This window comes from Chinchilla lanigera, unplaced genomic scaffold, assembly GCF_000276665.1.
Source record: "Chinchilla lanigera isolate Chin_1 unplaced genomic scaffold, ChiLan1.0 scaffold00123, whole genome shotgun sequence".
Lineage (NCBI taxonomy): Eukaryota > Metazoa > Chordata > Mammalia > Rodentia > Chinchillidae > Chinchilla > Chinchilla lanigera.
This window is the reverse complement of record NW_004955524.1, coordinates 4,313,165-4,326,164: the sequence shown is the minus strand read 5'-3', so window position 1 is coordinate 4,326,164 and position 13,000 is coordinate 4,313,165. Positions and strand designations below refer to the sequence as shown.

Sequence of the window (13,000 nt, the reverse complement as noted above, 5' to 3'; positions counted from 1 at the left end):
TTTCTACTAATCGTGGCATGGTGGAATAATCTTCCTACTGAATATTTTTTAATTTGGTTTTGTGGTTGATATAAATTTTTCTTTCAAAACGTATTTAATGTGATTTCAAGTGCTCTCTGCAGTACATCAAGACTAATTAGGTACTGTAGCATGTAGTTATTTTGAATATGTATTTCCACAAATTATAGGAACATGCTACTTTTAAAAAATGTTATATGTGCACATATAGAGAACAATGCACCCAATAATATCAGTTAATACATGCTTCCAGTATGTATAACACTCAGTCATATATGCTATGTGGAATAGATCAAAGCACAAACTAAAAATCAAGTGGGACTAAAAATCCTTTGTGTTAAAGCTAAATCTATACTGAGACAAATGTCCATTCTACATTACACATGCTTTTGTGTTTTTCTATATTTAAATAAAAAGCTGAAATTCATTTGAAACCTTTATCACACACTACAAAAAAGTCTAGCAAGTTGAACACAAGAAAATGAAAGATGTGATGTCTGAAAGAAAGTTTTAGAAAATTAAGACACATAAAAATAAACAGAATTAAATGTCGTTCTGGTAACAAAAAAATGACAACTCCTAGTACAATTGATCAACTAGAAAAAGAAAAAATCAAAGTTTGCGTATCTTGAGAAATTTGGCCATTAGTACAGTTCTATAGAAAACATTTCATAGGAAATTATAAGTAATTTCACATCAATCTGTGCCTTGAAGTTTATAAAGTCACAGGAAAAGTTAGCAACCCATTCCTAAATAAAGAGAAAAAGTCTCCATAGTACTTATATCTCTACAGTACCATGTCTATTAACAGGTGGGAATCTACGGTATAATGTTTCCCTTCAAATACTTGTTGATTAATAATATTAGCAGTGAAATTTATAAGCACTCAAAGACATATTAATATTGACCTCATTGTATCAGAGAAAAGGGAAAGAGGAAAATCAATTCATTTTAACACAGGAGCTAAATCGTATTACTCATAGCTGAAAATGCACTTAGAGGAAAAGGAGTTCACAGTCCACTTTCCTTTTCAAACTAAATTCACATGTGCTATTCCAAATTGAGGTATGTGCTTCAGGGAGTGGTAAAAACTGAGAAAAACTCACTTTATAAAATATAATTAGGTACACTAGCTCCTGGGAAAATAAAACCAATGCTAAAAATGCAAACAATATTGTAAAATTGTACATCAGTTTGACTTACAAAGAAACAACAAGGTTATTTCCTACCCAATGAGTAGATGAAAAGTGTCTAACTACCCCTCAGAAATGGAATTATCATATCCTATAGCTCACCTTGGAATTTGTGATCCATTCTTGAAGGCAGGAAGACAATAAAGACTTTCTGTATCATACTTGTGCCAGACATTACACTTTACATCATGGTCAATGCAACGAAGAAAACACACAAAAGCAAAAATATATTAGAAAGGGAGAAACATGAATGATAGCATTTTCCAGTGATACTAGCTTGTAAATATAAAATCTACATAAATGTACAAAATGATACTGGATTTCCTGGTAATGGTGCACAAGGCTATTACAAAAAAAAATCCTGTTTTCTCAGTCATAAGACACTCATATTTAAAATTTTGAAAATTGATTTTTGCAACATTTAAAATCACTAAATATGTAGTAATATATCCTGCAATGGTTTTGAAGTTACCACAATTAAACTATTTAATTACCCCTTTGACAATAACAATTATATAAGTGGATGCATAAGCATATTCATAGATGGAGAAGCTCAGGAATGGAACTACTTAACATTCAATGTCTTCTTTCATATATTTCCCTGGACTTAGGAAATCATGTTCACTATGAGGTAGTACATTGGCTACCTGGGGAATCATTAATAATGACTTTATTTGGACCAAATAAGTGAATTATGTAATAAAGGTTGACCCTTCATTATTTTGCAAATATAGAATGCTTTTATGGATATGTCAGATTTAGAAGGAGAATGAATAATGATACTATTATTTAGGAGTTATTGTCTTTATACTGTTGTTTTATTTTGTGTCTAGAGAGCAGTGGTAAAGTGAGATGTGATGAAGCATGTCTGAAATGCAGGGCTTTGCAAGGCTGAGACAAGAGGATTTTAAGTCAACAAAACATAGTGACTTAAGGAGATCATTTCTCAAAATATAAAACTTAAAAGGGTTGGAAAAATATCTCAGAGCAAGGTTTATGAGGTCATTGCCAGATAAAGAAAAACAAAGAGAAAGGACAAAAAAATTTTAAAGAACCCATTTAGTTAAAGAATTCCAATGAGTTTCTGAGGATGCTTACAAAAAAAAATAATAGAATAATAAAGAATAAAACCTAGGCAAGTGACAATTTTAATTTTTGCTAGATATGGAGCAGTGTGTGAAGTGTCCAGATCATCAGTATGCCAACACTCAGAGAAACCACTGCCTGAAAAAAGCTGTGACTTTTCTGGCTTATGAAGACCCCTTGGGAAAAGCTCTGGCTGGCACCGCCCTGAGTCTCACTGTCCTCACAGCTGCTGTTCTTGGGCTCTTTGTGAAGCACCGACACACTCCCATCGTCAAGGCCAACAACCGGGCTCTCAGCTACACCCTGCTCATCTCCCTCACCTGCTGTTTCCTCTGCTCCTTGCTCTTCATTGGCCGGCCCAGCACAGCCACCTGCGTCCTGCAGCAGACCACATTTGGAGTCGTGTTCACTGTGGCTGTTTCCTCTGTCTTGGCCAAAACCATTACTGTGGTGCTGGCCTTTAAGGTGACTGCTCCAGGCAGAAGGATGAGGCAGTTGCTGGTATCAGGGGCTCCTAACTCCATCATCCCCATCTGCTCCCTGATCCAACTCACTCTCTGTGGAGTCTGGATGGGGACAAATCCACCCTACATTGACAGAGACGCTCACTCTGAGCATGGCCACATCATCATCGTGTGCAACAAGGGCTCCCTCACTGCCTTCTACTGTGTGCTGGGATACCTGGGCTCCCTGGCCCTGGCGAGCTTCACCGTGGCTTTCCTGGCCAGGAACCTGCCCGACACGTTCAATGAAGCCAAATTCCTGACGTTCAGCATGCTGGTGTTCTGCAGTGTGTGGGTCACCTTCCTCCCCGTGTACCACAGCACCAAGGGGAAGGTCATGGTGGCCATGGAGGTCTTCTCCATCTTGGCCTCCAGTGCGGGGGTGCTGGGCTGCATCTTTGCTCCCAAGTGCTACATTATTTTGTTAAATCCTGACAGAAATTGTCTCCCTGGGATCAGGGACAAAACACATTCTGTCAGAAAGGAGCCTTGTTATCATTAAACTTATGTTTCCTATTATATACAGAGGACCTCAAGTCAAAGCTGAACAATACGGGAAGTCAGATACTATAGTCTACTATAGGACTTACACCCTTACAAAGTGATGTAACTTCTTTTTCTAGTAGGATAGTGTTCACTAGAAACTGTAGTCCTCATCTCTTTCGGTTGATTTTATTCTGGATATTTTGATGCCTATTTAGTCAGAGTTCATCCTATTGTTTGTACAATTATGGTATCCACTTTTGTGACTTTCCCATATTTTATCTCATTTTAAAAAGACAATAAATTCCTTCCTGTATGTCACTGTGTTTCTGAACACTTTAATATAATTCATTACCATTGAATGGTAATGAATGGTAACGAATGGTACCATTCAGTACCCTTCTCTGTTGAAGGAAGATGCTGTGTGCAATGTGTTAATTATAGTCTAGCTTGGTAGTTGTGTGTATATTTATCTCCTCGCATTTCCCTTTGCAATTAGGTAAACTACTTTTACACATTCTGTCTCACATGTCATTTAGGATTCTAGCATTGGCTGGTCATATGCAAGGATGTACACCGTTGATTATATGATGCCACTGTACTGAATTTATAGAATACTTTGTGCAAGAATTTGGAGATATTCAGTAGAACATCTTTCCCTCTCAGATTTATGTTTGCTTTTATCCTTACTCATCATCGTTTCTGGACACCTATATATGTATAATGTGCAATTGCATTATATTATATATAGTTTTGTTATATATAGTTTATTGAATAAATGTTCTTCTCACGTTTATACCCAGATATGTAAAGGGTTTTCAGAGACTGTGATAGGAAATGCTTTACCTGCCAGATGTTCTTTACTGTGTATGTACCTATGGATTCCCGTTACTGCAGCATGCTGGTACACGCATGTGATCCCAGCGCTCTGGAACAGTGAGGCTGAGATTGCAAGTTTGATCTCAATCCAGAGTACTTAGAGACTGAACAAGCATCTGTCTCAAATCAATAATAAATAAGGTAGTGCACTGTGTGTGCATATCCAGTTTTTGGCTTCTGAGTCATTATTCTCTCTTTAAATGCTTAAATTTAAGAATTCCACTAATAATGTTGAATACTTATTTCTAATTAAAAGCTTCATCAATCACAGGGTGTAGATCTTTGACAATGTTGAGAGTATATTTGTACGAAATATTTGGTATCTATTTTAAATGAATGTGAGATTATTTCCCCTTTGTATTGATTTTTGAGCATGCATATGCAATAAAGGTTTTTATTGGAGGGGTTGAAAGAGTGGTTATAAGGATGGGTGGGTGGAAGCATGGACGGCTGGGGGGAAAGAGTATGAAAGGCAAAACAGGTGAGTAGAGTTCACAGATCCATCGATGGGACAAAAGAGTGAAGGGGAATGAGGGAGAAACATGAGAACAAAATGGCAATTAGGAGAGCTTTATTCTTTTCGTGCTGTCTTCAGATGTTTCCAATATATCCCATCAAAACCTCAATACATTTAAAATACAAAATATAGTAATTCGTCACTGCCCCCTCTGAAACAAACTTACAGAAATACAACTGTCCTCCTTCAGATCTCCTCAACGTGGCACAGCCCCAGCTCCTGGTATGACTAAGTCACCTGCTGAAATAAATTCTTAGACACCTGGGCTTTTAGGTTCCTTTCCTGGGTCTCCATTTCTGTGTTTCCACATGCTTGGGCCTCTCTATCTGGCACCTGCAATTCGTCCCAAATTCTTCCCACAAACCAGCTCCCAATGCTCTGAGACCATATGGTCAGGTACACTGACCACAAAGACACCAATTCTTTGCTACAAAAATCTCTCTTAGTCCCTTCTTCATTGCTGAGACAAAATAATGAGTACCTGCAACTTAAAGGAAGAGAGGTTTATTCTGTCTCATGGTTTCAGTTACAGGTCGGCAGGCTCTGAGGCAGAAAGGCAGCATGGAAGGGTGTGGCAGAAGAGAGCTGTTCATCCACGGTAGTGAGGAGGCAAAGAGAGATTGGGGGACTTGGGGACAAGGACACAGATTGTCAGGTTAAGTCCCCAGAACCCCACCTCCAGCCAGGCCCCACCTGCTGACATCATATCTTGGTAACAGTCTTATCTGGGGATGAATCTCCTGATGAACACAGGGCCCCACGGTGTAATCACCTTCCACACACAAGACTTTGAGGAGCTCATAACAGAAGTTGTGGGAAAATGGGATGCAAAGAAAGTAAAATTTGTTGAGCAATTAGTGGGTACTAGAATCACGCTAGGCCTCTGTGCTGATGTCCGCACCAGCCCCCAGTAGAAGATATGGTTGTCCACAATTGTACACATGGGAAATGGGGTATTTGAGGAGAAATTGATTCACTGCGGTCCCCCTGTCCAGAAACCAGCCAGGACTGGGATTCAGGCTCCAGGCTGGGCCGCTCCTCTCCCAGCCGCACCTGCACTCTCTTCCTGGCCTCAAAATGCTTCTGAATCCCCAGGGCTGGCAAGGAATTTCTGTGACTTCAGGTCCTGACTTCTGTTCTTTCAGGAGGTGGCATTCAACTGCTGCCAGTTACAACTTACCAAATGACTTAATTTTAATCCTGTCAAGTAGGAAGCCGTGCTGAGCTGAAAACTGAGATAGTAGATACAAATTCTGAAGCGTTCACATGGTACTGTGGTCTAGAAGTCAAGAAGACAGTAAATTCTACCCATCAAACACCAGACAAGGATGGGAAACTGAGGCTCTGAGAAATGGGTGACATCTCAGGCAGAACCAGGATGCCAACCCAGAGGGAAGAGGTGTCCCTGTCCACTCCAGCTGACTTCCTCACATCCTGACCCACTGGATGCTCCAAGCCAGTCCCTCTCAACTTGCTGTGGCAGCCCCTCCACTGAGCCATTTCCTGCACATCACAGATGTCTGCAGTGAGATATGTGCAGGGATGGTAACGAGACACCTGTGTCATTGCTGCAGAAGTGGCGTGGGAAGGGGCTGCAACCTCAGTTCATATAATGTTTGATCAGGTCTCCTAAAATGCTCACTTCTGCCCAGGTCTGCTCTAGGTGCGTTAGAGATACGTCCGCTTCTGCGTGGCAAAAGCACCATGATGTGTGGACCATTGTTATCCTGATTTTTCAGATGTGGACGTGGAAACCCAGGGATATATAACGTATGTTTCAATGGTTCACTCTGACAGCATGGCCCTAAGCCTGACCAACTTCCTCCCACCAGGTCATGGTGTCCTTTCCAGTACTCCGGACTCTCTCCCCACACGGCTGCCCAGAGGGGTGAAACAGAGCAGTCAAGTGGACCCTGGGCTCTGCTGTCACTGCCTGTGCCCTCAGGAAGAGATGCCCTACTCTGGGGTTGGAGTCTGCCCTGAGCGACCCCTTCCTCTCAGTAAAGACACATCCTACATGAAACCCTGGCCTCCCCACACCTTCTGAACCAATCAACATGCACCCTGTGCCTTCCCTCAGCAGTGACTTCTCAGATACCTACTACATTTCAGGCACAGTGCTGGGGCTGGGAAACGACAGTGAGGGATTCAGACATGGCCCTGCTTCTGGAGGGGAAAGACCGGAAAATCAACTCACTTGGGAACAGATGAGGACTCTGAGGCACATAACACAGGACAGAAATGGGAGCAGGGGCATCTGGGGTGGTGATTTTTGAGCTGGAGTCAACTGTGGAGCTGTCTGTGGGGAGAGAGCTGCCGGCCAAGGGGCAGCAGGAATAGTGCTACTGGCAGATGTGGCCTGTGGGGAGAGCAGGTGAGCCAGGGACCAGGGAGGAAGGTGAGGCTATGGGGAGTCAGTGATGGATCCTGTGCTCCCCCATGCTTCTCTGGTTGATTCCCCTCCTGTCACCAGAGACAGAGAACGGATTCCCGGAGCCATGGCCATAAACCCTGTGGGTCCTGCTAGAGTGACAGGTTCAGCAGTGTTTACCAAGTTCTCCAGTGACTCAGGAGACCAAGGTCTGGAACCAAGGTATGCAAGCATCACACCCTTTTAAAAAACCCTCAACTCACCCACTTCTCCAGATCAAGTTTCCAGGGAGCTTCCATCATAGGACATCTGTGTGGTTCAGCTCAGAACTTGAATAAGAAGAACGTCAACCCCTCCTTTTTACTGCTAATTCAGCTGTGTGACCATGAGTAAGCACTCTAACTTCTTAAGCCTCCACTTTCCCATCTAAAAAATGGAAACTCCATGGAGGACACTGCGTAGTTGCTGGGTGCATTAAATGAGACTTCTGCATCAAGTGCCCTAGAACATGCTACACGAGGAACAGTACCCATTATCACAGAGTTGAAAACTAGGAGTCTGGCTGACAGCCTCTATGCTGTACCTGCATGACCATTCCTGCAGGACAGGGAGAAGGAACTGACATCAAAGTCTGCCTGAAAGATCCACCCCACCGCCCTGTGCAGTCACTGGAGATAGTTTGCACTGGAATAGTATCCGAGTATTTTTAGAGCATCTTACTGCAAACTGCAAAATGCTGCTTACTTTTCTCTCCTGATTTTAAAAGCCAATGAGTCAGAAGTGAGGTATCTGCAGTGACACAGGCTGCGATCCTCAATGATTTGGAAAACATTAAGGTAGGAAGAGTACTCTTGCCAGCTCTGAGCCAGGGCCGTTCACTGGCCTGTGGGCTCAGAATGTCACAGGAAACACACACATCCAGGGACTCTGAAGGCACAACCAAAAGATGCAAGGATGCAGGTAGCATGTGTCCGGGCTCAGCTCACTAATGAAACAGCCCCACAGCGTGAAATCGAGGTCATGACGTGCACAACTCCCTGGCTGTCCCCTTTCTTCTGGGGCCTCTGCTCCATCCACGGGTCTCTTCCCACTGAGGAAGGCCACAGGGCTGAGCTCAGAGCAAGGAGCTCCCTCCTGCCTTCATGCCTTTCCTCCTGGTCTTCCCTCAGCCTGGAGATGCACTTCCTGTCTCTTTGGCCCTGTAGGCTAATACACCTGGGTTCTCAGACAGGCCCCACTGCCAGAGTTGCTGGAAATTCGGTGAGTTAACTCTGGAGACCTCAGTTTCTTCACTTGCAAATGGAAATAAAAATCTCTGCTGGTCATGTTGTGGGAGGAGCAAACAAACCAGTGCACATGACAGGCTCAGCCTGCACCCGGTGAAGGATCAGGAAACAGCAGCTGATGAGATGCATTACTGGTTAACAGCTTATCCCCCAAGAGCAGATGCAGTGTCCTCCCTTCGGAGGGACCTCTCTGATGTCTGCTTCCACTGCTGGTGGCCCTTTGCCTTATCCCTCCTTACTTAGGCTACGGGGTCCTCAATTATTTACCTGTGAAGTTTCCCCAGTTGAATGGTTGAATGATGGAGCACATGAGAGCAAGCGTGAAAGGGTGAGTGTGTGTGTTCTGTCTACCACAAGAAAGCTAGAGAGCAAAAATACTCTCAGAAAGTTGGGTCGGGAGAGCGAAAATTCAGGATGAACTGAGTGCTACGGCTTGTATCCAGATGTCCCCCCAAAGCCTCCTGTGCTTATACGTGGGTTTTCAGAGCTGCCTGGATCTGGGGTGCGTGACACTGGGATTAAGTGTGTGTGGTACTAAGTTAGTCCACTCGACGGAATTAGCACAATGCTGGAGGTGGATGAATGGATTTACTGAAGGCAGAACACCCAACCCGTGCATGGATGGCTCCACCCAAAGACGTGAAGCCTGGATGGGATAAAAGGGAAAGGCAGGCTGGTGCTGTTTGCAGCCTGCCACACCATCGACTGCTTCTCTCTGCCATGCCCACCTGCCATGCTGTCCTGCCATGGAGACAGTGACCTAGGAACTGAAACTTCTACAAACTGTGAGCTGAAAGAAACTTTTCTTCCTTTAACTTGTGGGTGTTGGGTTTTTGGTCCTAGTAATGAGGAAAGTAACTTGAGAATTGCAAAGAAAACACAAATGAGAGAAAAGAAGGAATGGGGGGAAAGAGGCCTTTTGCTTGGGCAAGATGGAGCATCGCTAAGAAACAGCAGAGAGAAATGGAGATGGCCTCATGTACTAGAACGCGTTTAACATAAAACACAATATAGAGGGGTAGAGACTGTAAAAGTTGATTTGCACCCTGGAGAGAGGAGGATGCAGTCAAATGTGGAAGACCTGGAGATCACTGCAGAGTCCCGGCGAGTCTGTATTGGGAAGCTGAGGTTCTGTACAGGAATGCTGAGGTCTGCACTGGAAACCTGGAGGTGGATGTCCAAAGGGGAAGGCAAAGCTCCTCCAAGGGAGCAAAAGTGAAACTTCATTCTACTTTCCCTTTTTATACCATCCAGGCTACAGACCTACTGGTCAGCGCCACCACATTTGAGGCGGTTCTTCCATCTTCAGTTAAATCAGGAATGATTAATAATATGCCTTAGTTACTGCAGGTTGATCAGGTCTGCAATCTCCCGAAGGAGTGTGTGGCAAAGACTCAATAAAAATAAGTAAATGGAATGATTTTAGGGCTCCAGGAGAATCAAAGCCCTCTCACAAAAGTGGAGATTCTCTTGGGGCTAAGACCAAGACCTTCTCTGGGTGGACCATATTTTAGTTATCAGAAGAAGGAAGGGGAGCACTCAAGAAGGGCAGAATCACTCAAGGAGGCCTCCAAGAAATCAACCAGTAACAAATCTAGTGGGGCTGTGGGGAAGAAAGAACCTCTCTCCACTGTTGGTGGGAGTGCATCCTGGTCAAACCATTGTGGAAATCAGCATGGCGACACCTAAAAAGATAGGATTAGAGGTCCCATTGGACTCAGCTATTCCCCTTCTGGGTATCTTCCCAAAGGAATTAAGAATATCATGCCAAAGAGATAATCAGCACCCACATTTAAAGCGGCATCACTTGTAATAGCTTATCTTGCTAATAACCAAAATGCCAACCAACTGAGGAATGGATTAAAAATATGTGGAATTCTTATTCAATGGACTACAACTCAGCCATAAAAAATGATAAACTTGAAACATTTTAGGTAAATAGATGCAACTTGAGACCACAGTAACAAGTGAAATATACCAGACTCACATGTGTAAACATCATATTGTGCCCCTGGTGTGAGAAATTGAAAGAGAATATTGAAAGAGAAAATAAGGTCTAAAACTTGCAGTAGATATTGTGAAATTGGGGAACTTTTCAATAGGAAAAAAGAACCAGGATGCAAGAAAAGGGAAAGGATGGAAGAGACGATGGAAAAAAAATGCGAGTCAATTATACTATTAATGTCTCTTAGTTCATTAAACTAAAGGAAGGTTTGTGCTAATATCTATTGGAGAAATTATAATGTCCATATCTTTTCTTAAAAAATAAAAAAGTAATAAAAATTATACAGAATTTCAAAACAAGATGATAGGGTTGTGTGGTGGACTGGCCACTGGTGGTCAACTTATATCCCCATCTGAACTGAACAAGCATGATGCTGGGTGTGGGAGGCCCACCTGATGATTGTTGCCTGCAGCATAAGAGGCAAGGCTGTCAGGAGCTGGTAGAAGCTGAAAGAAGCCTTTGGTTGTCTTGGAGGAGCTCGTCATGCTGGCTTCCCTGATGAAGTTGGCTGTTTTCATCCTATGAGGAGCTCGGGACCTCGTTTATTTAAGTGTAAAATGGTGATACAAATAAATTCTGCTTATAAGTACCAAAGCTAGTGTCCTCAAAGAGATATTAGAGGGTGAAGAGTGTGTAAGGGTCTAAGCTTCTAGAATTAGGGAAGGTAAAAGTGCTTGTGTGTCCAACCAAGAAGAAATTTGGGCAAAAATAAAATTTCCTCCTTTTGTTTAGAGATGAGATTGTTCTAGGACTTAGTGTCAAAAGGAAAATTTGAGTAATAAGAATAATTAATGCATAAAAATATACTCTACATTTATTTAAGTGTAAAATGGTGATACAAATAAATTCTGCTTATAAGTACCAAAGGTAAAACAAATGAGACTCTGCTGTGGAGCTACATCCACAGACTTAAGTATAAACTTGACACAGGGGCTCATTTAGCTGTCCATGTTGGTCCCCAACATGTGACCCTCCTGCCTCAGCCATGGTAGCAATCTGTAAATGCAGGCTTGCAGGTCCATGCAAAGATGAACATGTGCTTTATGAGTAGCAAGAGGCAAAGTCTGGTTTCATGTTGGCAGAGGAGAAGGCTCCTCTGATTTTCAGAACAGTCTAAAAATAGAGGGAATGGGGTTGTAGTGGCCAATCTCAGGGGGTGATTTAGGAATTTGGAACTGAAGCATCTGGAATTGTGCACAAGACTGAATTTCAGTTCTTCCTGCTTGGAAAGCTCTGCCTGTGTTGATTCGGGCAGAGAAAGTGGATAGAGATGAGTTCTTCACAATGCAGTCCCATGTAAGAAGGGACACAGTCTGTTTCCTAACGTGACGGCTGATGCTAACAGATGGAGAAGTCTATTTGCTTGGCTTGAATCACCTAACGTAGCCAAGACCTGCTGAGTGATCTGAGCTCCTGGTGAGAGTCTCCAGGGATCTCTGATGATTAGTGTGCCACACGCTGATGCACACACAGCCGACTTTGTAAAATTCACACCGGTTGGTTTCAAGCCGTATTCAAGACATATTGAACAGAGATTTGGATCCCCTTTTCCTTTTTCTCCTTAAACCAAAGGTGATGAGAAAACACAAATAAATATTTAATTTAATGTAGTGCTTGGGTTTGACTTTTGGCAAAGACAAAATAGAGATGAATAAGACAGGAAAATAGAGATAAATAAGAAAGGGAAAAATAAATTTCTGGGTGCCATAAAATTTATTTTCCACAGATGAGTCCATCAACCAGGACTTAGGGTGAGAGCTCTGCAGGGTTTAGCAGAAAACAAGGAAAATTTTGTTTTTGTACAGTTAGGTCAAAAAGGGCATTGATTAATTATTTTTAGAACTTTAAATTTATTGAAGATTTGATAGAATACAGTTGGAAGTTTTAAAACTATACACAAAATTTTAAACTCTCTATTTTTCTGTTTTATTTTGTATGTTTTCCTTTCTTCCAATTTCTATTCATTTTTGCATGGACTCTTCCCATTCTTTAGCCTTTAATTCTCTCCCATTTGTCCACCCAGTAGTCCAGGGATTCCTTCAGTTCCTCCCTTCATTTAAGAAACATATTTTAAATCCATGTCTCTCATGATGCACTAGACTATAACCAAAATGGGTCAGAGATCTAAATATTAAAATAGAAACAGCAAATCTGTCAGACAGATTCCAGCAAATCTGTCTTGCTGGAAGACAGAATAGGTAGACCTATAGAAGACATAAGTGTAGGCAAAAACATGAACAAAACCAATACTGCTTGGGAATTATCACAAAGAATCAACAACTTGGATCTGATCTTATTAAAAAGTTTTACACAGCAAAAGAAATCCACAGCAGAGTGAAGAGGCCACACACAGAGTGGGAAAAAGTTTTACTAGTTTTTCTTTAGACAATGGACTGAGCCCAAGATCCCGTGCTCTGCCGTGCGGCATCATGAGAAGGACCCCGGGTGCTGGGAAGTCTTGGGACCCTATATGAGCTGCCTGGGAGCTCAAGACCCTGTGCTCCACTCTTAGCCACCATTATGGGAAGTACGCTGTGTCTCAGGCAGCCTTAGTACCATAGGTGAGCAGCCAGAGAGTCTGAGACCCCACACTCCAAACCCTGCCACCATTGTAGGAAGGAGCCTGGGTCCTGGGGAGACTTTGGACCATTTGTGAGCT

General features: G+C 42.6%; 2 protein-coding genes across 2 annotated transcripts in view; both read left to right on the top strand.

Annotated features, from left to right (window-relative positions):
* The window catches only part of LOC102015980 (vomeronasal type-2 receptor 116-like), a 53,929-nt gene extending 50,627 nt beyond the window's left edge, over positions 1–3,302 (top strand). Inside the window, exon 14 of the mRNA XM_013507206.1 lies at positions 2,374–3,302. Coding sequence (XP_013362660.1) covers positions 2,374–3,302 — 929 coding nt within the window. The remainder of the gene's footprint in view (positions 1–2,373) is intronic.
* Positions 3,303–7,177: 3,875 nt separating this feature from the next.
* The window catches only part of LOC106147163 (vomeronasal type-2 receptor 116-like), a 47,319-nt gene continuing 41,496 nt past the window's right edge, over positions 7,178–13,000 (top strand). The window contains exon 1 of the mRNA XM_013507205.1: positions 7,178–7,259. Coding sequence (XP_013362659.1) covers positions 7,178–7,259 — 82 coding nt within the window. The remainder of the gene's footprint in view (positions 7,260–13,000) is intronic.